Source organism: Myxine glutinosa, chromosome 7 (genome assembly GCF_964187855.1).
Source record: "Myxine glutinosa chromosome 7, kmMyxGlut1.1, whole genome shotgun sequence".
Classification (NCBI taxonomy): domain Eukaryota; kingdom Metazoa; phylum Chordata; class Myxini; order Myxiniformes; family Myxinidae; genus Myxine; species Myxine glutinosa.
In genome coordinates this window covers 119,239,337-119,260,926 of record NC_136267.1, presented here as the reverse complement: position 1 = coordinate 119,260,926, position 21,590 = coordinate 119,239,337, and the positions used below count along the sequence as shown (strand labels likewise).

Below are 21,590 nucleotides of genomic sequence, written 5' to 3'. Positions count from 1 at the left end.
CCCTCCCTTACCTCAAATGGCCACACAGTTGACATCGCACGTGACAAAGCCGAATGCCTCAACTCTGTGTTTGCCTCAAAATCCTTAGTCCCAAACCCATCTCTCTCTGTTCCCACCTTTCCCAGTCGAACCAAACTGCTCCTGGACTCTGTGACCTTCTCTCCTGACAAGGTGGAGGAGTTTTTGTCAAACCTCGACTCTGATTCTGCAACTGGACCAGATGGCATCAGCCCACGGGTCCTAAAATCCTGCTCTGCCGCTCTATCTCACCCTCTCTCTGTTCTTTTCACCCTATCTTTTGCTCAAGGTCATCTGCCAGCATCCTGGAAATCAGCAAACATTACCGCTTTACACAAAAAAGGTGCAAAAACAGATCCTTGCAACTACAGACCAATCAGCCTGCTCCCAATTATCAGCAAAGTCATGGAATCCATCATTGCTTCGGATATGAAATCTTTCCTCTTCTCCAATGGCTTGATCTCTGATCATCAATTTGGTTTCAGACCAGGTCACTCTACTCTGGACATGCTGCTTCTGCTGTCTCAACAATGGATGGAGGTCCTCAATGCCAAACAGGAAATCAGAGCTGTCTCCCTTGACATATCACGTGCCTTCGATACGGTCTGGCACCCAGCTCTGCTCACCAAACTCTCCTCCTATGGTATCCATGGAAATCTCCATGCATGGCTTGCGGACTTCCTCTCTGGTCGTAGTCAACGTGTGGCCCTGAATGGATTTCTCTCATCTCCCCTTCCCGTTCAGGCTGGAGTTCCCCAAGGCAGTGTGCTGGGCCCTGTGCTTTTTCTGGTCTTTATCAATGATCTCTCCGACTCTCTGGAAAATCCTCTGTATCTCTTTGCTGATGACTCCACTCTCTGCCGCTCCATTCCTCTTCCCTCAGATCGGAAGTCTGCAGCCTCCTCACTCTCTGAAGACCTGGACAAAATCACAGACTGGTCAAACATGCGGAACATGTCTTTCAATCCTGACAAATCTCACACTCTTACTATGTCTCTCCGAAAAGATCGACTGGACAACCCTCCCATCTACTTTCTCAACAATCCTCTCCAAGACGTTCTGTCGCTCAAGCTTTTGGGTCTCACCATCTGCCATGATCTTTCTTGGGAAAACCACATTTCCAAGCTGGCCTCCAAAGCCAGTCGCCGACTGGGCATCCTCCGTCGTGCGAAGTCCTTCCTAGGCACACCTGAGCTCCTCACCACATACAAGGCTTTCATCCGCAGCTCAATGGAATACTGTTCTCCCCTATGGGCTGGTGCTCCTGCCTCACACCTGGCTCGGCTTCACGCTGTTGAATCCAAAGCTTTCAGAATCATTGGAATCTCCCGCGATGAAGCTATCTCTGAGGGCCTTTCACTCACTCACCGCAGGCAGGTAGGTGGTCTTTCTGTCTTCTACCGACTCCTCTCCGGCCTTGCTCCCCCAGCTCTCTCTGTGCTCTGTCCCCCAAATATTCCTACAGGTCGCACAAGATCTGCCAGCCACCCTCTGATGGTTAAACTGCCGAAATCTCGGCTCTCTGCTCACCTTCACTCTTTCATTCCTCTTTTCTCCCGCCTCTGGAACAAACTCCCACACTCACTTCAATCACACTCCTCCCTCCAGGTCTTCAAAACAGCTGTTCACCACCATCTCTTATCTTCCCCCATCCAAAACCTTGATCTTTTCTACCCCCACTAATTCACCCCAGATCCACCTTGTTTGAAATTCCAACTTCTTTCCTGGAAGTCTTGGCAGTGTCCATATGTTTTATACCTCTCCCACCCCCCCCCCCCCCCTTCCCATGCCTTCCCCCCAAAGCCCTCTCCCTCCCACAGTTCTCTCGATGTCTCCATGTCTCTCGGTCCCTGCTCTCAAATGTTGTGTTTGTGTCCTTCCCCCTCTCTCCCCATCTTGTCTACCGCTCCCGATGTTATTTGTTTTGTGTGTCTGTTTGTCTTTTCTGTGTGATTAATGTTCGCTCTTTCACGAGCCTCGATCTTGTATACAAAAAAAAAAAAAAATTCACCTTGCTTGTGAAACACCAGGACGCCAGTTTAACGTCCATCCGAGGTGATTCACCTTGCTTGTGAAACACCAGGATGGCAGTTTAACGTCAATCCTAGGTGATTCACCTTGCTTGTGAAACACCAGGATGGCAGTTTATTGCTGGGTCGGGATTCGAACCAAGGTTGGACAGCTTCGAGGCGAGTGTGCGTAACGATCCTGCCAGCAAATCTACCTTTACATTATATATGTAATAACGGTGGCAGCTAAGGTACAATATATAACTGTGGAGTTGACGTTGTTTACCTTTACCAAGTCTGAGGATGCAGGTTAGAGGTGACGCCGACACAGAGTGCAAATCGGGGATCTCGTTTCCTCCAATCACCATTCGCATTTCCATTTCGCCATGTGACTGGCTCCGCCCCTCCTTACCAATCTGTCCGTTCTGTCGAGCCTTTTGATTCTGATTGGTTGGTACATCGTGTGTGTTTTTTTTTTTTTTTTTTTCGCGCGCAGGTGCCTCGAGGTTCTACCTAAGAACTTCGTACGTTGTACCTGTGCGTTTTCTCGGAACTCAGAAGGTATGTACGATTGGCGCCTTGTGACCATTATTGTGTACATATAATGACTCGTTTTGATTGATGAGGACAACTCGTGGCGGTTTCACTTTCATCTTGATCGATTCTTGCTCTCTGTATCGTTTAGTCGATGAACTGGTTGTTTGAAAAAAAATAAAAAAAAATGAATGAATATGAGCCGTTTATTTTCTAATACTCTGTACAAGGGTATAGTATAAGGTATAAATAAATACTAATTCATGTGTGATACACCGAGTCGGATACTTTTAGTAGCATTTCCAAAATAAAGTGAAACTTGTGATGAAATTAAACGGATTAAATAACAAGACAACGTCATGCGGAGCATGATACTTGCAAAATCCCCCCCCCCCCCCAAAAAGTTTTCCATTGATACAGCAAATTGTCCATTTCATGAAGATTAAAATTAACAATCTTGATCAAAGCTCGGGTCAACAGGATGAAAAGTGACGATTTTTCAGATGAAGAATGATGATTTTGGAAGGTTGACCTTGAGATGACCTTTGACCTTTTGACCTCAAAAATAGTTAGTTTCCCTATTTAGTGACAATGTGCAAATGCTGTTCAATTTTCAAGTCAATCAGATGAAAATTGAGGATATAAAAAATTTGGCCTATGTTGATCTTTTGGCCTATGTTGACCTCAAAAATAGATGGTGGTTGAATTCAGTGACCATATATATAAATCCTCTTAGAAGTTCAAGTCGATCAAATGAAAATAGGTGTTTTTAGAAATTTGGCCTATGTTGACCTTTTGGCCTGTGTTTACCTAAAATATAATACGTGGTTGAATTCAGTGACCAGATATGCAAGTCCTCTTCAAATTTCAAGTCAATTCGATGAAAATTTAGGATTTTAGAAATTTGACCTTTTGGCCTATGTTGACCTCAAGTATACTTGGTGGTTGAATTCAGTGACCAGATATGCAAGTCCTCTTCAAATTTCAAGTCAATCAGATGAAAATTGAGGATTTTAGAAATGTGGCCCATGTTGACCTTTTGGCCTATGTTGACCTCAAATATACTTGGTGGTTGAATTCAGTGACCAGATATGCAAGTCCTCTTCAAATTTCAAGTCAATCAGATGAAAATTGAGGATTTTAGAAATGTGGCCCATGTTGACCTTTTGGCCTATGTTGACCTCAAATATACTTGGTGGTTGAATTCAGTGACCAGATATGCAAGTCCTCTTCAAATTTCAAGTCAATTGGATGAAAATTGAGGATTTTAGAAATTTGGCCTATGTTGACCTTTTGGCCTATGTTGACCTTTTGGCCTATGTTGACCTCAAAAATAGATGGTGGTTGAATTCAGTGACCATATATATAAATCCTCTTGGACATTCAAGTCAATCAAATGAAAATTGGTGATTTTAGAAATTTGGCCTATGTTGACCTTTTGGCCGATGTTCACCTAAAATATAATACGTGGTTGAATTCAGTGACCAGACATGCAAGTCCTCTTCAAATTTCAAGTCAATTGGATGAAAATTGAGGATTTTAGAAATTTGGCCTATGTTGACATTTTGCCCGATGTTGACCTCAAATATACTTGGTGGTTGAATTCAGTGACCAGATATGCAAGTCCTCTTCAAATTTCAAGTCAATCAGATGAAAATTGAGGATTTTAGAAATGTGGCCCATGTTGACCTTTTGGCCTATGTTGACCTCAAATATACTTGGTGGTTGAATTCAGTGACCAGATATGCAAGTCCTCTTCAAATTTCAAGTCAATCAGATGAAAATTGAGGATTTTAGAAATGTGGCCCATGTTGACCTTTTGGCCTATGTTGACCTCAAATATACTTGGTGGTTGAATTCAGTGACCAGATATGCAAGTCCTCTTCAAATTTCAAGTCAATTGGATGAAAATTGAGGATTTTAGAAATTTGGCCTAAGTTGACCTTTTGGCCTATGTTGACCTTTTGGCCTATGTTGACCTCAAAAATAGATGGTGGTTGAATTCAGTGACCATATATATAAATCCTCTTGGACATTCAAGTCAATCAAATGAAAATTGGTGATTTTAGAAATTTGGCCTATGTTGACCTTTTGGCCGATGTTCACCTAAAATATAATACGTGGTTGAATTCAGTGACCAGACATGCAAGTCCTCTTCAAATTTCAAGTCAATTGGATGAAAATTGAGGATTTTAGAAATTTGGCCTATGTTGACCAATTGGCCTATGTTGACCTCAAAAATACTTGGTGGTTGAATTTATTGACCAGATATGCAAGTCCTCTTCAGATTTCAAGTCAATCGGATGAAAATTGAGGATTTTAGAAATCTAGCAAAGTTGGTGACCTTTGGCCTATGTTGACCTTTTGCCCTATTGACCCCCAAAACAATAGGCTTCTTGCTTTTGACCAACTCTACCATTTGGTGAAGTTTCGTGAAGATCGGTTTAAAATTGTGACCTGTAGGCCGGTGACAAACAGACAAACAGACAGACAGACAGACAGAACCACAAACACAACCGACCAATATACTTGAAAAATCTTCGATTTTGCAAGTAATAAACTAGCTATCACCTGTTCACCGACGATTTATAGTGAAATCATCATTTGTGCTCAGATCGATCATAATATATCCACGTTGTTGATGTGATTGAGACATTACATTATACGTTATGTTTCATATATATGGTGAATCCCATGAAGCATTAGAACGTTTAAACTTGGTGTTGGCTGAACGGTTAAGGTGTCTGGCTTGGGATCCTATAGGTTCCTGAGTTCGAATCCCGGTCAGCGGCTTAATTAACACCGGGTGGGTTGACTCAGCCTGTCATCCTTCTGACGTCTGCGAAATGAGTACCAGTGTACAGGTGATAGGGGTTACATTTGTTTATGTTAAACTGCATCTGTCAATTAATTTATTTGCCCAATGGATTAAAGTATCTAGACGTTCCTGAATCTGATCAACCCCCCCCCCCTCCGCCTCCCCCCCCCCCCAATCCACCACCTCTCATACCGTGCAATCAACGTTGATGTTCGGTTTAAATTATTATGCAAAACCGAAAAACAATAAAATATTCAACAACAACCACCACCGCAGCACAGTTATAATTTCGAATTAACCGCGCACCAGACCAACACACCAAGTGGTGAGAAAACAGGTTTACTATAGGAAGCCTGGTGTTGGTTTAGCCTGGTGTTGGTTTAGCCTGGTGTTGGTTTAGCCTGGTGTTGGCTTAGCCTGGTGTTGGCTTAGCGGTTATGGTGCGGACTTGGGATCCTAGGATCCTGAGTTCGAATCCCGATCGATCGCTGCATTAACGCCAGGGCAGAATTCTTGAACTCAGCCTGTCATCCTTCCGAGGTCGGCAAATTGAGCACCAGCTTGCTGGGATGAATGATCCCGGTGTGTACCCAGATTTAGAATAGGTACGCCGTATCCCTGCGCATCGTAAGAGGCGACTAAAGGCTGGCATCAGGAAGGGCATCCGGCCATAAAAACATTGCCTCAAACAGGGAACCATGAGGTCATGGGGCCTTCAAGGCTAATCCCTGCTCTAGCAGGGAAAATGGTCTTAAAACGATCATTCATAGGAAGCAAAGTGGGATAGGGATAACAAGGAAGGCAAACGCTGATGGGTTTCTGTCCACAATACATATCTCCACAAACTGCGATGGCTAACGCGATACCTTATCCAGTTCCACCACAAAGTCAGACAGGGATAGGTCACAAGACAGAAAATCCTTGTCCCCGTGCGATGCTTGTCCGGGGTTGGTGTGGGCTTGTAGAGAGAGGGTTATTGGTGGGAGGGAGGGATGTGTCTGGCTGCGTCTCAACCACACTTCGTATCTCTTGTACACACACACACACACACACACACACACACACACACACACACTCGTATGATGTCGCTGATTCTCCCCTCGTACTGTTACGTCAGACCTGCTGGGCTCCACAGAACTCACCTCGACCGCACTCTCAAACCGTCAGCTCTGCACTGCTCGCCGAACTGCTCTGTGCTTGGTCATGTCGAACTCTCTCAAATGAACGGAACTGTTCTGTCTGTGCCCCTTTGCTTTTATTACCTTGCAACCTTGTGCTCATTGGCTATAGTTCAGCTTCTTGTAGCTTCTTGCCGCATTTGCGGTTATGAGTAGGTCCATGTGGTCCCCAGCCTGGGTGTAGCCCTTACCTTGATGCATGGTCGCATTGCTTTAGTTTCGCCTTCCTCGGGGGTGTGAGGGAGGAGCCCTCTCGCCTTTCCCGGGGGGAGTTGTGGAAATTTTCTGGGGTTACAGTGGCTTGTGGAGCAGGTGAAATTATGAAACACACAGACAAATTACAAAGGGAACGATTTGTAGGATTTATGAGGGGGAATGGTGGGAAGCTTTTAGACACATTATGGTGTGGACGGGTCACAATTATCAGCTCCTGAACAAACTTTCACACCTGCCCTAGCATTCTTCCACAGAAACCGCACACTAGTGCTGAACGTTTATTAATGACATAACTAGTCTACACCCATTACCCACTATCACGATTCCCACAACAATATATTGTGACTGTGGCGGAATTTTAACCACACCAAAGAACCACCAGGCGGGTAGGGGATGAGTGGTCGCCGTGTCTGCCTGAGATCTGCGTGCAGATCAATGGTTTAAGAATCATGCGACGATCCAAATCTGCCCCCCCCCCCCCCCCCCCCCGAGGAATGCTGAAGGACAGTTTGGTTATAACTTAATTGTGCATTAGCGTGCCAATTCCCAATTGTTCCCACTTGCAGGTGCTTAACCCAAATTAGCGAAATGTGCTTGGACTTCCACATCCCCCAATGGCCACAAAACAGGTTCTCATCAAAGTTTATGAACAACAATAAATTGTGCAGGGGAGAGGAGAAGAGAACACAGCCAAAAGCGGTGAAACAAACTGAACAAAATGAATGTTGAAACATGTGGAGCTACATTAAAAGTACGCCGTCCCCATGCCAAATAAATAAATAATATATCTCCCAGAGTGCAGTATTGTCGGTGCGCCTTCGGTGCGCGACCATGTTGCCGGGCAGCACACGGAGGTGGAATTGAGACGGAGCGGTGTAAAAATATCCCTCATGTCCACTTGATGACTTAATTATTTAACCTCATATCTGTTCGATTGTACATCTGGACTTATATGTGGGGCAGTCCATCGACTTCCATCTCTCTCTATAGAGGAATGTACAGAGCATACATAACAGAGAGCAGAGCAGTTCCATGAGCAGGTATGAAGCACCGACCTTCCAGACTGCCACTGAGGTGTGTGCACGTGGTCTCAAACCGGAGGAACCGGAACTCGCTGGGTTTGCCCAACCTTAGCTCTTTTATTCCTGTCATTCCCCTCTGTCCTCTATCGTGTATGCATGATGCCTTAAGGACTTAAATATTTAAGGTGGGGCTTTGTTGGTTCGTGGGTTAAGGAGTTTGTGGTCTTGTTATAATTGATTAATTGCTTCTTGTTAATGCTTCCCCATGCATCATTGAGTGTTTATTAAACCTGCTTTGGTGTCGGGTGAATTCTGCTTAATTTGGTGGTTTCTATGAAGACCCTTTGAGGGACCATTGGTAGTAGTCTCCACAACATTTAGAAGATCACGTCACGTGACCTGGTTTGCTCGGCCTAAGATTAGATCCAGTCACGTAGCCCCTGTCAGCGTGACGCTGGGCACCTTCGGGATATTCAACCCGCACAGTAATGCGGTCTTCAGATGCAGATCCAGCAGGGAGGCCTTCGAAAGCGGTGACACTTGTGGTTACTTTGACACAACCTGCTGGATTCAAACCGGGCAACTGGAACAAATCACTACTTTAAAACGAATCACTTCCTCAGTAATATTGTATTACTCCTCCATCCACTGAGGGAGCGATGGAGCTTATCTTTCTGTTGTTGATAATATTCATAAGGTTTAATGTCATGGTACTTTTGATGGACTATTATAATCAATAATAATAAAGCTGTTTTGGAGTACATTGGAGGTAATTATTATGAAATAATAATTATTAATTTGTCTTCCTGCTCCCACCTGCCTCACCTCTCAATGACCGTTCACAACTCAAGCAGAGCCCCTGTCATTGTGCTGTGTGCCTTCGGACACGTCCGCTGCCTCAACCAGAGGCTCTCGGTTCCCCTCGTGTGTTACCTCGACCTGCTCCCTGCCCACTTCTCCTTGTTATCAACGTTTTATTTCTCATTGTTATCGTTATTATTCACCACACATCATTCATATTCCCAACTTCCTATTTTTTATTCCCTTTAATGAAATGTATTGTGTCAATAGCTACTTTCTATGTCAGATGACTTGGTTCATAAGAGGAATCGTCAAATTATGAGGTTGTCGTTCAACTTTACTCTTTATAAAATGCCAGCAGGGTTACCTGGCGTTGCCCGTTCTTGTTTTACTCCTGTTGGCATTTTGAAAGAAAAAAAAAATTCTTATTTTTTTGTGGGGGCCTCAAACACCTCCCTACGTCCACTATGGAATGGGGTCGGGGATCATTTAATATTATCTTTCACATCGCTACAAAGACATAGATAGGCACCTGTATATAGAGCGATTTATATATAATTTCTTTTGTTGTTGTTGAATTTTAATTTATTATTTTTGTAAATCCAATATCTTTTTTTTCAAAATATTTTTAGATTTTTCGCGTAAAACGCTCTCCGATGAACCTCACTGATGAGTGATGAACCTTTGAAAGTTTGGCAAGGATCCGTTCAGCCGTCTCTGAGAAAAATGGCAACACACATGCATACACAGACAAACATCTCTTATAGTATTGACTAGCAAAATGTACTCCACCTGAGACGTCAGGTGAGAAGGAAAATCCCCGGCAGACTTTGAAGAGTTTATAAATCCGTTCGATAAAAAATATTTATGCCTCTTGTAAGCAACATATCTGTGCCATACTTCTAATTATGTGAACTTGAAAAAATGCATCTAATGGAGTGAATTGATGTATTCTCAAAAGAAACTTTTCTGTACAAGCTGACAGTGGGTGGAGGAAGCGGAGCGAACATCACTACTTTTTTTTTTCTTTTTTTTGTATACAGAATCGAGGCTCGTGAAAGAGCTAACGTTTATTTCACAAACAAATCAAACAGACAAACAAAATATATAAAAAGAGGGAGCGGTAGACAAGATGGGGAGAGAAGGGGAAGCACACGAACACAACATTTGAGAGCAGGGACATCGGGAGATGTGTGGGAGGGAGAGGGCTTGGGGGGAGGAGGCATGGGAAGGGAGGGGGCTGGGAGAAGTAAAAAAACACAAGGACACCAAGGACTTCCAGGAAAGAAGTTGGTATTTCAAAAAAGTGGATTTGGGGTGAAACTAGTGGGGGTAGAAAAGATCAAGGTTTTAGATGGGGGAAGATAATAGATGGTGATGAACAGCTGTTTTAAAGACCTGGAGGGTGGAGTGGGATTAAAGAGAGTGAGGGAGTTTGTTCCAGAGGCGGGAGAAAAGAGGAATGAAGGAGTGAAGGTGAGCAGAAGTCTTGATTTTGGCAGTTTAACCATAAGAGGGTTGCAGGCAGATCTTGTGCGACCTGTAGGAATATTTGGGGGACAGAGCCCAGAGAGAGCTGGGGGGGGGGGGGGCAAGGCCAGAGAGGAGTCGGTAGAAGACGGAAAGACCACCAACCTGCCTGTGGTGAGTGAGTGAAAGGCCCTCGGAGTTAGCTTCATCGCGGGAGATTCCAATGATTCTGAAATGAATGTCACAACGAGGAATGAACATGAACGAGGAATGAATTAAGAAAGGAATGAGGAATGAACGAGGAATGAATTACACAACACAATAAGAGGAGGAATGACCACCGTACGGAGCATTACCATGTATCTCCCCCCAAAAAGGGGCATTGGTCACATGGATTTTTCTGAAGATTTTATCTCCATGCTTGCTCTTGGACAGTGCTGTCCAATCACTGTCATCAAGACAAAATGCTTTGCCTTTTTCTTTAAGGTTTAAACAAGCCAGTCCTTTTTTGCAGCTCTAAAAGCATTAAGGGCTTCCATGAATGCAAGAAAGTGAACGTCACAAAAACCTTTACTGACAAAGTCATAAAGAAGCAAAGGTATAAATAAAAGTAGAGAGGAATGAAAAGTTCGACTATAAGACAGAAGGGGAGAAATTAAAGAAGATCAGCAAAGACAAATGTATTTTATGGCGTCATGAGTGGTTTAACCACCTACCGAGAAGGAATTGTGGGAGAATCCTCAACCAAGATGAATCATAAGTCCAGGGGAGAGGTGTCCACGTGGCTATATCAGAATATGGAAGGAGAAAAGCGCAGAGTTGAGATGAATTCAAAACTCGCAAACCTCAAAGTTTGCCACCAATGGCAAAGACCGGTTCGTCCAACCACAAATCCAATGCAGACAACACAACAATACTACTGTCGCCAAAGGACACGTTACGATATGCTTCATAATCACTTTGCTTGGAGACATTTGATTGTGTGGAATTGCAACAGACATTTGGATTGCGCAATGTTTCAGTTAAATAGGCACCTGTGGTTCACTTTTCAAACCCACATGCCCCATCTGCAAACATTTAATTGCATCTCTTGTAAAATTAAAAAAAGGATTTTATACAAGTGCATTTGAAAAGTGTTCTACCCTGTTGTTGCATAAAAAATAATCGAACAAAAGCTTCGTTTTCATCTTCACGAGATTAATGACGTTTCATATGATGGTCATTAGGAAGAGGTAGTGTAATTATTACAGTGGTAACCGGGTCATGGCTGGGGAACAAGCCTAAGAGACGCCACGGCGAGGGTTCAAAAGCAGGTCGGTCTGCCCAAACCACAGCCAGGAAGCACCACCTTATCATGCGTTTCCTCTTTCCCTACGTGGAGCCAACCTGGCCCACGTGGGGTGAGTCAGGCTTTGCTGCTCTCTACGTTGTGAGATTTGTCAAGTGAAGATCACTATGGTTTTCTGTCGTGTTTGTCCATTAAACATGAATCTATCCTCATGTCATTGTTCTGAACGAGGGGCATATATGTATGTACAAGCGTCTACATTAGTGTTGGACTTGAGAAAATGCAGAAAATGAGCAGAAAATCAAGGAAGTCTGATGGTTTTGAAGTGGGATTATTAAAAGTAAAATACCATGATCACGTATTTTTTTGTATACAGAGTCTAGGCTCGTGTAAGAGCTAACACACTAAACACAAAAAATATAAACGGACACGTAAAACATATTGTTGCGGATCTCGAGCTCGTCGACGTACTGAGGGCGGGGGGTTAAGCCCTGGTCCCCCTCGAGCTTCGAATCCACGAGGCCGCCACCCACACTACACTCGTGGGGGACGGATTGCTAAGCAATTCCAGCCGCCGAGCCCACAGCCACGCGTGGAAGGGTTAACGGTCACGACCCGAGTACCTTCGACACACGCGGCCGTGAGAACGGGGACTGAACCTCGCACGAGTCACGCTGGTATTGAACGCCCGAGCGGTTTGTGCGTCGCGTAACTCGTGCCGTTAATCACTATTGAACCCGATCGAGCGGTTTTAATTCGTGCAATGCTAGGCCAATGCTGGAAGGACGAAAACGGCCAGGTTGGAAACAAACCACAAGATTTATTCACAAATGTACAGTATTCATAGAAAAAGGACACAGCGAAGAATCTTGACGGCCTTACTTACGTTCCCAGACAAGGGCCCTCAGACTCGTTCGGGGAAGGGGAAGAAGAGGGGAATGCACCACGAGGCCCACAACCCTCTCCCTTCCACAGATCTCCCGATGTCCCTCTTCTCTACTGTCGTGCTTGTGTGCTTCCCTCTCTCTCCCCATCTTGTCTCCTGCTCTCTTTATTATATTGTTGCGGTTTTGTAAACTAGGGCATTGCCCGTACGTGGGTGCCCGTTCCTTGCCAAAAAAAACAAAAACGCTACCCGTACGCTCTACCCCGCCCGTACGCCCGTAAACAAAAAAAACAACGCTCTTCGCTTCCGCCCTTCGCTCTGACTGAATTGGGAGAAATAATGCGCATAAGAAATCGAATTACGTACCGTAATGGCGGTCAGCTCGTAACGCGCTCAGCTCCGCTCGTCTCACATCGGCCACGCCTACGCAACAAAGCGTTCTGTGATTGGCTGCCGGAAGTTCGCAAATCGTCGCAGTTACGATGAATCGTTTTAATTTAATCGCAGTTTGAATTCGTTTTAAAACATAGTTTAACGGCAACATAGTTTTCCAACGTGAAATAAATGAATACGCTGTCAAATGTGCCGTCCGAGGTAGAGTCTGATCGCCACGTTCGGCACACGTGATAGCTCGCTGCTCTCTGATTGGTTGAAGCGTTTTTTGGACATAGCTCGGTAAGTACTTGTCCGATTAATTTCAAACCTTGAAAAGGCACATCCTCGGGTCCCCAGCAATATACCTGGCAAGTTAAAAGTATATCGGACCCGTGGTTGTCGAGAAACAGCGGTCACAGACAAACGTACAAACGTACAGAGATTACTGGAATTATAGATAGATAAAGGCACCCCCCCCCCTCCCCCATAGTTAGTTACACCACAACATGTAGCCTCACTTAGTTAGTTATTTCCTATTAAATGTGAAGTATAGTCTCCTTCCCAGTGTTAGTATGCGTTGAGGCAGGTAGAGTAATGGTAGGCCTCATTGCAGCCTGAAATGCCCTGTCATGGGCTTAGGACAAGTCTTGCAGGCCCGAGGGAAGAGCTGGAGGGTGTGGCCGGAGAGCAGCGAACAGCCAATGGAAGCTAGAGGGAGTGGCCTATAAGTTACAGCCAATGGGAGATGAAGGGAGTGGCTAAGGGTGATTCCATCTAAAATCATCAATTTCCATCTGAAAAATGGTCAATTTTCATCGGATTGACATGGAAATTAAACAGCAATTGCATATTGCCTCACTGAATTGGGAAACCAACTATTTTTGAGGTCAAAGGCCAATTCAAGGTTAATCTTCTAAAATCACCAATTTTTCATCTGAAAAAATCATCCATTTTCATCCGATTGACCAGAGTTTTGATTTGAGATCAATTTTAATCTCAAGGTCAATTTTAGTTTGAATGAAATGGACAATTTGATGTATCCATGACAACTTTTTTGAGGGGCGAGGGTGTATTTTGCAAGTATCGTGCTCTGCATGAAGTCTGTTTGTCTGTTTGTGAACAGGATATCTCAAAAAGTTATGGACTGATTCAGACGAAACTTGGTGGACAGGTTGAGTGTGTGACAAGGACAAATTGAATCTATTTTGGTGAAGATCTGAATATGTATCTGGATACGCCAATTTTTTTTAAATTCTAAGTGATTCTTCACCATCGAGTGATAGGGCCACAAACGATATAAAACATGATATTTCAAAAGGTTCTGGACGAGTTGTAAAAAAACTTGGTCGATGGGTTGAATAAGTGACAAGAACAAGCCGATTTGATTTTGGTTCAGCTCCGAATCCAGATCTGGCCCATCAGTGGGATAAAGTTCAGCAACATACAAAACATATTACATACAAAAGCAGTAGCCCAAAACATATTACATTACATACAAAACGTTAACTGTTCACCCTGGCGAAGGTATACTCTCTACCAAGAGCCATTGTAGTTCTTCATTATTTTTTCTCTATAAGTGTGTGTGTGTGTGTGTGTGTGTGTGTGTGTGTGTGTGTGTGTGTGTGTGTGTGTGTGTGTGTGTGTGTGTGTGTGTGTGATTTGGTATGCAGCCTGTGGCTGCTTGGCTGCATCATTTTCTGAGGGAGCACCTGTGCCACTGATGCAATGTCCCTTTACCAGTCAGCTGGTATTCATTTTGCCGATCTAGGAAGGATGATGGGCTGCGTCAACCCACCTGGTGTTAATTAAACAGCTGACAGGGACTCGTAGTCAAGACCTAAGATCTCAAGACAGCAGTCCTAACCGTTAAGCAAACACCAGGCTTTGTGTGTGCATGCGTGCGTGTAATATTTAATGCTGTATACCAATATAATCCAGGAGAGACAGAAATTATGCTGTGGCAACAGACCATGGGAAAGATCAGCACTCCAATGAGCTACAGACAAAAGCCTTGTAGACTGTAAATAGCTCTGATTTACCAATGAAAGATTTGGATCGGTGGAGGGAGGATGTCAAGTCTGCGGCTAACTTTGGAGGCCAGCTTTGGTATGTGGTCAGCCCAGGAATTATCATGAGGCCTATATGGTCAAGGGAATGAAGCTCTTCTAGTGTCTGACCAGGGAAATAGACAGATTAGTTTGATGATCATTCTGGAGCAACATGGGGGTCTAGATGTCCTGAACGCCAAACAGGAAATCAGAGCCGTCTCCCTTGACATATCTCGTGCCTTCGATACTGTCTGGCACACCGCTCTGCTCACCAAACTCTCCTCTAATGGTATCCATGGAAATCTCCACTCATAGCTAGTGGACTTCCTCACCTGTTACAGTCAACATGTGGCTTTAAATGGAATTCTCTCATCTACTCTTCCTGTCCAGGCTGGAGTTCCTCAAGGAAATATTCTGGGCCCTGTCCTTTTTCTAATCTTCATTAATGATCTCTCCGACTCTCTGGAAAATCCTCTCTATCTCTTTGCTGATGACTCCACTCTCTGCCACTCCATATCTCATCCCTCAAATCGGCAGGCAGCAGCCTCTTCACTCTCTGCAGACCTGGACAATATTTCAAACCGGTCAAACAAGTGGAACATGTCTTTCAATCCTGACAAATCTCACACTCTCACTTTGTCTCTCCAAAAAGACCATCTGGAAAACCCCTCCCATCTACTTTCTCAACAATCCTCTTGAATAAGTTCTTTCACTCAAGCTTTTGGTCTCACTGTCTGCCATGATCTTTTCTGGGAAAGCCATGTTGCCAAGCTGGCCTCCAAAGCCAGTTGCCTTTCTTGTGAAGTCCTTTCTTGGCACGACTGAGCTCCTCACCATATAGAAAGCTTTCAACTGCAGCTTGGTGGAGTACAGCTCTCCCCTCTGGGTTGGTGCACCTGCCTCACATCTAGCTCGGCTTCATTCTGTACAAACCAAGGCTTTTTAGAATCATTGGAATCTCCCGCGATAAAGCTGACTCTGAGGGCTTTCACTCTCTTACCGCAGGCAGGTTGGTGGTCTTTGTCTTCTCCCCACTCCTCTCCGGCCTTGCACCCCCTGCCCTGTCTGTGCTATGTCCCACAAATATTCCAGCAGGACGCACAAGATCTGCCAGCAACCCTCTTCTAGTGAAACTGCCAAAATCAAGACTCTGCTCACCTTCACTCCTTCATTCCTCTTTTCTCCCGCCTCTGGAACAAACTCCCTCACTCTCTTCAATCCTACTCCTCCCTCCAGGTCTTTAAAACAGATGTTCACCATCATCTCTTATCTTCCGTCATCCAAAACCTTGATCTTTTCTACCCCCATTATAACACCCCAAAACCAAATCCTTCAAATTCCCAGTTTTTTTTCTTTCCTGAAAGCCCCTGCAGTGTCCATCTTGTTTTTCTTGTGTACCCTGCCCCAACCCTCTCTCTTCCACAGATGTCTCTGTTGTCTACTGTTGTTGTACTTCCCCTTCTCTATCCCTCTTTACTCCCGCTCCCTTTATTTCATGTTGTATGTTCGGTCTCATACGAGCCTAGAGTTTGTGTGTGTGTGTGTGTGTGTGTGTGTGTGTGTGTGTGTGTGTGTGTGTGTGTGTATATATAAATATATAAAAACAGGGTGAGACAGTGACATTTTTCCAGGATTGAAGGAATCACCTTTAGAGGCCATTTTTCCCCGCAGAGCAGGGGTTGGCCTTTATCGGGCACCTTGGTCCCCCTTTTTGAAGCAATGTTTTATGGCCGGATACCCTTTCTGCCGCCAACGCTGTTAGTTGCCTCTTGCTTCACACGGGGAATTACCAGTGAACTGGTACTCGATTTGCCGACCTCGGAAGGATGACAGGCTGAGTCAACCCCCCCTGGTGTTAATTCAGCGATCGACCGGGATTTAAACCCAGGATCCTAGGATCCCAAGCCGCACCCTAACCGCTAAGCCAACACCAGGCTTTTTTCCAGGTTTTTTTAGGATGTGTTCAATTTTCAAACCAGCATCTAATCAATTCCATCTCAGCAGAGAGTGATGCGGCTGCTGTTTTGCCTAGCAGTGGAATTGGGATAGTGCACAACTCATTGTGAAGTCATTTGGAAAAGGAAGAGTGTTTTCCAGAGTATCGGAGAAGTCATTTATACAGACGAGGAACAGGATTGGTCCCAAAACAGTGCCTTGGGGAACTCCAGCCTCCATTGGGAGAGGGGAGGGGACAGGGTTCCATTGATGGTAACACCTTGACTGCGCGAGTAGAGGAAGTCAGAAATCCAGAAATTAAGGAGGCCTTGTGTGCCACAGGCAGAGAGCTTGGGAAGCAAAGCAGGATTATTTGCTCCTGATAATATCTAGTAAGGTGAGGTAGGGATACAGGTGTGCGCTTGCGTTCTTCATGCTCATGTGCAATTTGTATGTGATGATCTGCTGAGCTTTTTACTTAAATGGCCAATCCTATCGAGTTATTTTCTGACCCGGTTTATATCTGGACTTGTTTCTCGAGAAGAGGTGTGTTTTTCACGATAAGTGGAGCTCCTTGAATAATTGTCGCTTCCCCCCAACCCCGGGATATTTATGCAACGTTTTTATATCTCTTGTACACTTGTTTTCTGAAGCCTACTTTCGTGCACTATCGCTTTGTTTTTGTCGTTTATTCAAAGTAAAATCGATGCGCATTTGGCACATTTTCCAAGTCCAAATTCCATTTCAATATCGTCGGTATTGTTTTACCGACTTTCGATGTTTCGGGTTTTCATCATTTGGCGTGAAAACGGTTGGTGTACACAGGGCTGGTGCGTGAATTTGTTTGTTCCTTTGCATTTATTTCCTTGTTTGGTACATTACACCTGCGTATTTGTCCGCTGATCAGTCCGAAGCTATCGGCTGAATAGTCGAGGGGGAACACCAGCTCCATGAAGAATGCTTTGTATCCTCACATCTGGGATTTGAATTGTTCCTTATAAATGTTGTACTGTAGTTGTTCTTTCCCAAGGTTGTGCTCCAAAGTTTCATTGTGTCTTCGGTGGCTTCAATTTTCACTGTTGCATGCATTGCATGATGCGCAGGTGCGGGACGCAGTCTTCTTGTGGACTGTCCATGCCGTTGACGGTTTGGTCCCTCTTTTTAGCTCACCTGGAATGTAGTCGCGGTGAGCTTATGCAATGACGCGTCATCAGTCCATAAACACAAATTCTTCTCCGAAACTGCTGATGGGATTGTGACCAAACTTGGCACAAATGATATACGGTATTACATGTTTCAACTCGTTTGTTCATGGCATTAAAAAAATCGGGGTCTATTGGGGGTCAAAGTGGATCCAGGTTTGATCCCCCTCAAGATAGGTATTTGCTTTCTTCTGTGAAACTACACACACGATTTCAATGAAACTTTCACCACCCGTGTTGTACCAGAGTCTGTTCATGGCATCAAAAATCGGGCCAAACTAAGGAGGTGTATGTGGTTGGGGGTTTCCCCCCCAAAATAGGTATTTGGTTTCTTCTTAGAAACTGCACATACAATTTTAATGAAACTTGACCACAACGTTCCGTCCATTACCTGTGATGTACCAATGTTTTTTCACGGCATTAAAAAAAAATCTGGAGTCTGAGGTTGTCTATGTGGGGGGTGGGAACAACCATTGAAATTGGTTTAAAACACCGTGATACTGTTTAAAATACCTTTAGTCGGTGTAGTAGACTGCTTTATTCCAACAGGTGAGCGCCCAGGGGTTTTGCCCCTATTTTTATTTGTTTATTTATCCCTTTGACCATTTTCTCGGATGGCTTTGCAGAGCGAGACATCATCCTCAGCTCCTCGATGGTTTCTCTGCATCCTTTCTTGCCCTGCTTCCAGGCATGTTGAATGGTTATATGAGTACATCTCCTCTGTGATTATCGGAGTTTGTACCTTGTTGGTAGGCATGTTGAATGGTTATACGATAAGATCTCCTCTGTGATTATCGGAGTTTGTACCTTGTTGGTAGGCATGTTGAATGGTTATATGAGTACATCTCCTCTGTGATTATCGGAGTTTGTACCTTGTTGGTCGGCATGTTGAATGGTTATATGAGTACATCTCCTCTGTGATCATCGGAGTTTGTACCTTGTTGGTCGGCATATTGAATGGTTATATGAGTACATCTCCTCTGTGATCATCGGAGTTTGTACCTTGTTGGTAGGCATGTTGAATGGTTATACGATAAGATCTCCTCTGTGATTATCGGAGTAGTTTGTACCTTGTTGGTAGGCATATTGAATGGTTATATGAGTACATCTCCTCTGTGATCATCGGAGTTTGTACCTTGTTGGTCGGCATATTGAATGGTTATATGAGTACATCTCCTCTGTGATTATCGGAGTTTGTACCTTGTTGGTCGGCATGTTGAATGGTTATATGAGTACATCTCCTCTGTGATCATCGGAGTTTGTACCTTGTTGGTAGGCATGTTGAATGGTTATATGAGTACATCTCCTCTGTGATTATCGGAGTTTGTACCTTGTTGGTAGGCATGTTGAATGGTTATATGAGTACATCTCCTCTGTGATCATCGGAGTTTGTACCTTGTTGGTAGGCATGTTGAATGGTTATACGAGTACATCTCCTCTGTGATTATCGGAGTTTGTACCTTGTTGGTAGGCATGTTGAATGGTTATATGAGTACATCTCCTCTGTGATTATCGGAGTTTGTACCTTGTTGGTAGGCATGTTGAATGGTTATATGAGTACATCTCCTCTGTGATTATCGGAGTTTGTACCTTGTTGGTCGGCATGTTGAATGGTTATATGAGTACATCTCCTCTGTGATTATCGGAGTTTGTACCTTGTTGGTAGGCATGTTGAATGGTTATATGAGTACATCTCCTCTGTGATCATCGGAGTTTGTACCTTGTTGGTAGGCATGTTGAATGGTTATACGAGTACATCTCCTCTGTGATTATCGGAGTTTGTACCTTGTTGGTAGGCATGTTGAATGGTTATACGAGTACATCTCCTCTGTGATCATCGGAGTTTGTACCTTGTTGGTAGGCATGTTGAATGGTTATACGAGTACATCTCCTCTGTGATTATCGGAGTTTGTACCTTGTTGGTCGGCATATTGAATGGTTATATGAGTACATCTCCTCTGTGATTATCGGAGTTTGTACCTTGTTGGTAGGCATGTTGAATGGTTATACGAGTACATCTCCTCTGTGATTATCGGAGTTTGTACCTTGTTGGTAGGCATGTTGAATGGTTATATGAGTACATCTCCTCTGTGATTATCGGAGTTTGTACCTTGTTGGTAGGCATGTTGAATGGTTTCTATTTTTGAGATGTTTCGATTTTGGGACAATGACGTCTAGTTATTGGTGAACAGTGCGTCCACTCAAGCATACTTGTGGAGATCATTGAATTGCTTTCTTCAAGAGTTTGATCCTCCCTCTAGACCAGGGTTTTTACAATTTTACGTTTTCATTCATTACATCCACCACCGAAGGTGCACGGAGGTTATGTTTTCAACCCTGTCTGTCTGCCTGTCTGTGAGCAGGATATCTCAATGTTTTGGACGGAAGTTTGTGGGCAGGTTGGATGTGTGACGACGAAGAATTGATTAGATTTTGGTTCAGGTCTGGATCCAGATCTGGCCTATCAGTGGTAAGTGGATCAAGGGGTCTCACTCCTATTGAGAGGAGTGCTCCAATGGTATGACCATGCATTGTGGCCCTTCGGGGGCATGATGCATGTGTTTGAATGACCATGTGCTTCAGCCTTGGGGTTGAGGCGCATGTGTAATGTTAGAGGGACAGCCTTGATAGACGGTGTGCCTTGGCCATGGGGTCAAGGTGCACGTCCGAGGCTGTTCAAATGTTTGATTTTTTACCTTTTTTCATCGTAAAAAAGGCAGGCCTTAGCTCTGGCCTCATTACAGCCTGGCCGAGGTATGCTCTCTACCCAGTGCTGTTCAAATTGTTTTTTTGGTTTTTTTCTTCATTAACGATCACCCGAGGAATTTTCTCCATTAAGGGATTTTTTTTTTCATTTTAAGCCTTCGGATCCATTGTTCCTGCATGTGCTATTCTGGGTCCTCGTCATGTTTTGACTTTTTTACTGGAGGGTTTGCCACATCTTGTTTAATTTTTCCTTTGTTTCGGAATTCTTTTATTTTTTATTTTAAACGTGATTTATTTTCTTCTATTGTTTGTCTCCTCACAGTTTTATGTATGTTTTCTAAGGTCACAATATAATACTGTGCGTTTATTTTGGCTTTAAATGACGTTTGGTTGACCTTGTGTGAAATGTAGCACCGATTGATGCATGTCTTCACAGAATTCGCGCATACTGGCACGACAGGAAGTGACATCAGCAAGACATGAAATGGCTGACGTGCCATCCCTTAATAAGAGCCAACTGACGTTGACAAGTGGATTCAATGAATCCGAAGGATTTCCTATGTGTGGTAAGATATAGCATTTAGTATTTGACAAAAATCATCATGCTTGTTGTTGTTGTTGTTGTTTGTGAGATAGTTCGACCAAAGCATCAGGTGTGCTATAAATTATGCACCTGGCAATCAAATTGTCGAAGCAACTGTTGAATTTCCAACAATGGACTACTTCCGGTGTATATACCCCCTTTCTGAGCATTAGTTTTACATTAGGGAGACAAAAAGCATTATATTTTCATACAAATTTACAATTAACACACTATAATATATTGCTTGGAGTAAACATTGAGCTGTTTTAGTGGTTTGTGGTTTATTACCCTCGCCAGAGGAGAGGGTATTGCATTTGAGTCCGTTTGTCTGTCTGTTTGTCTGTCTGTCTGTTTGTCCACACAGAATAAATATGATTTTCCCTGCAACCGTTGGTCTGATTGACAGGAAATTTTCACCATAGGTGAAACTCCACCTGCACAATTTTTTTCATGGTAATTATGACGTCATAGGTCACGTGGTTCGGCCGCCATCTTGGAAAA

General features: G+C 43.9%; 1 protein-coding gene across 4 annotated transcripts in view; it reads left to right on the top strand.

Annotated features, from left to right (window-relative positions):
• The first annotated feature begins 2,511 nt into the window (after nt 1–2,511).
• The window catches only part of LOC137413776 (bile acid receptor-like), a 65,131-nt gene continuing 46,052 nt past the window's right edge, over nt 2,512–21,590 (top strand). For 2 of the 4 annotated variants that reach the window (XM_078782196.1, XM_068099214.2), the window contains exons 1-2: nt 2,512–2,588; nt 20,943–21,072. In XM_078782196.1, coding sequence (XP_078638322.1) covers nt 20,991–21,072 — 82 coding nt within the window. In that variant the 5' untranslated portion in view covers nt 2,512–2,588; nt 20,943–20,990. Of the gene's footprint in view, nt 2,589–20,154; nt 20,271–20,942; nt 21,073–21,590 lie in introns of those variants that run through there. The other 2 variants (XM_068099212.2, XM_068099213.2) reach the window with 2 other exon arrangements.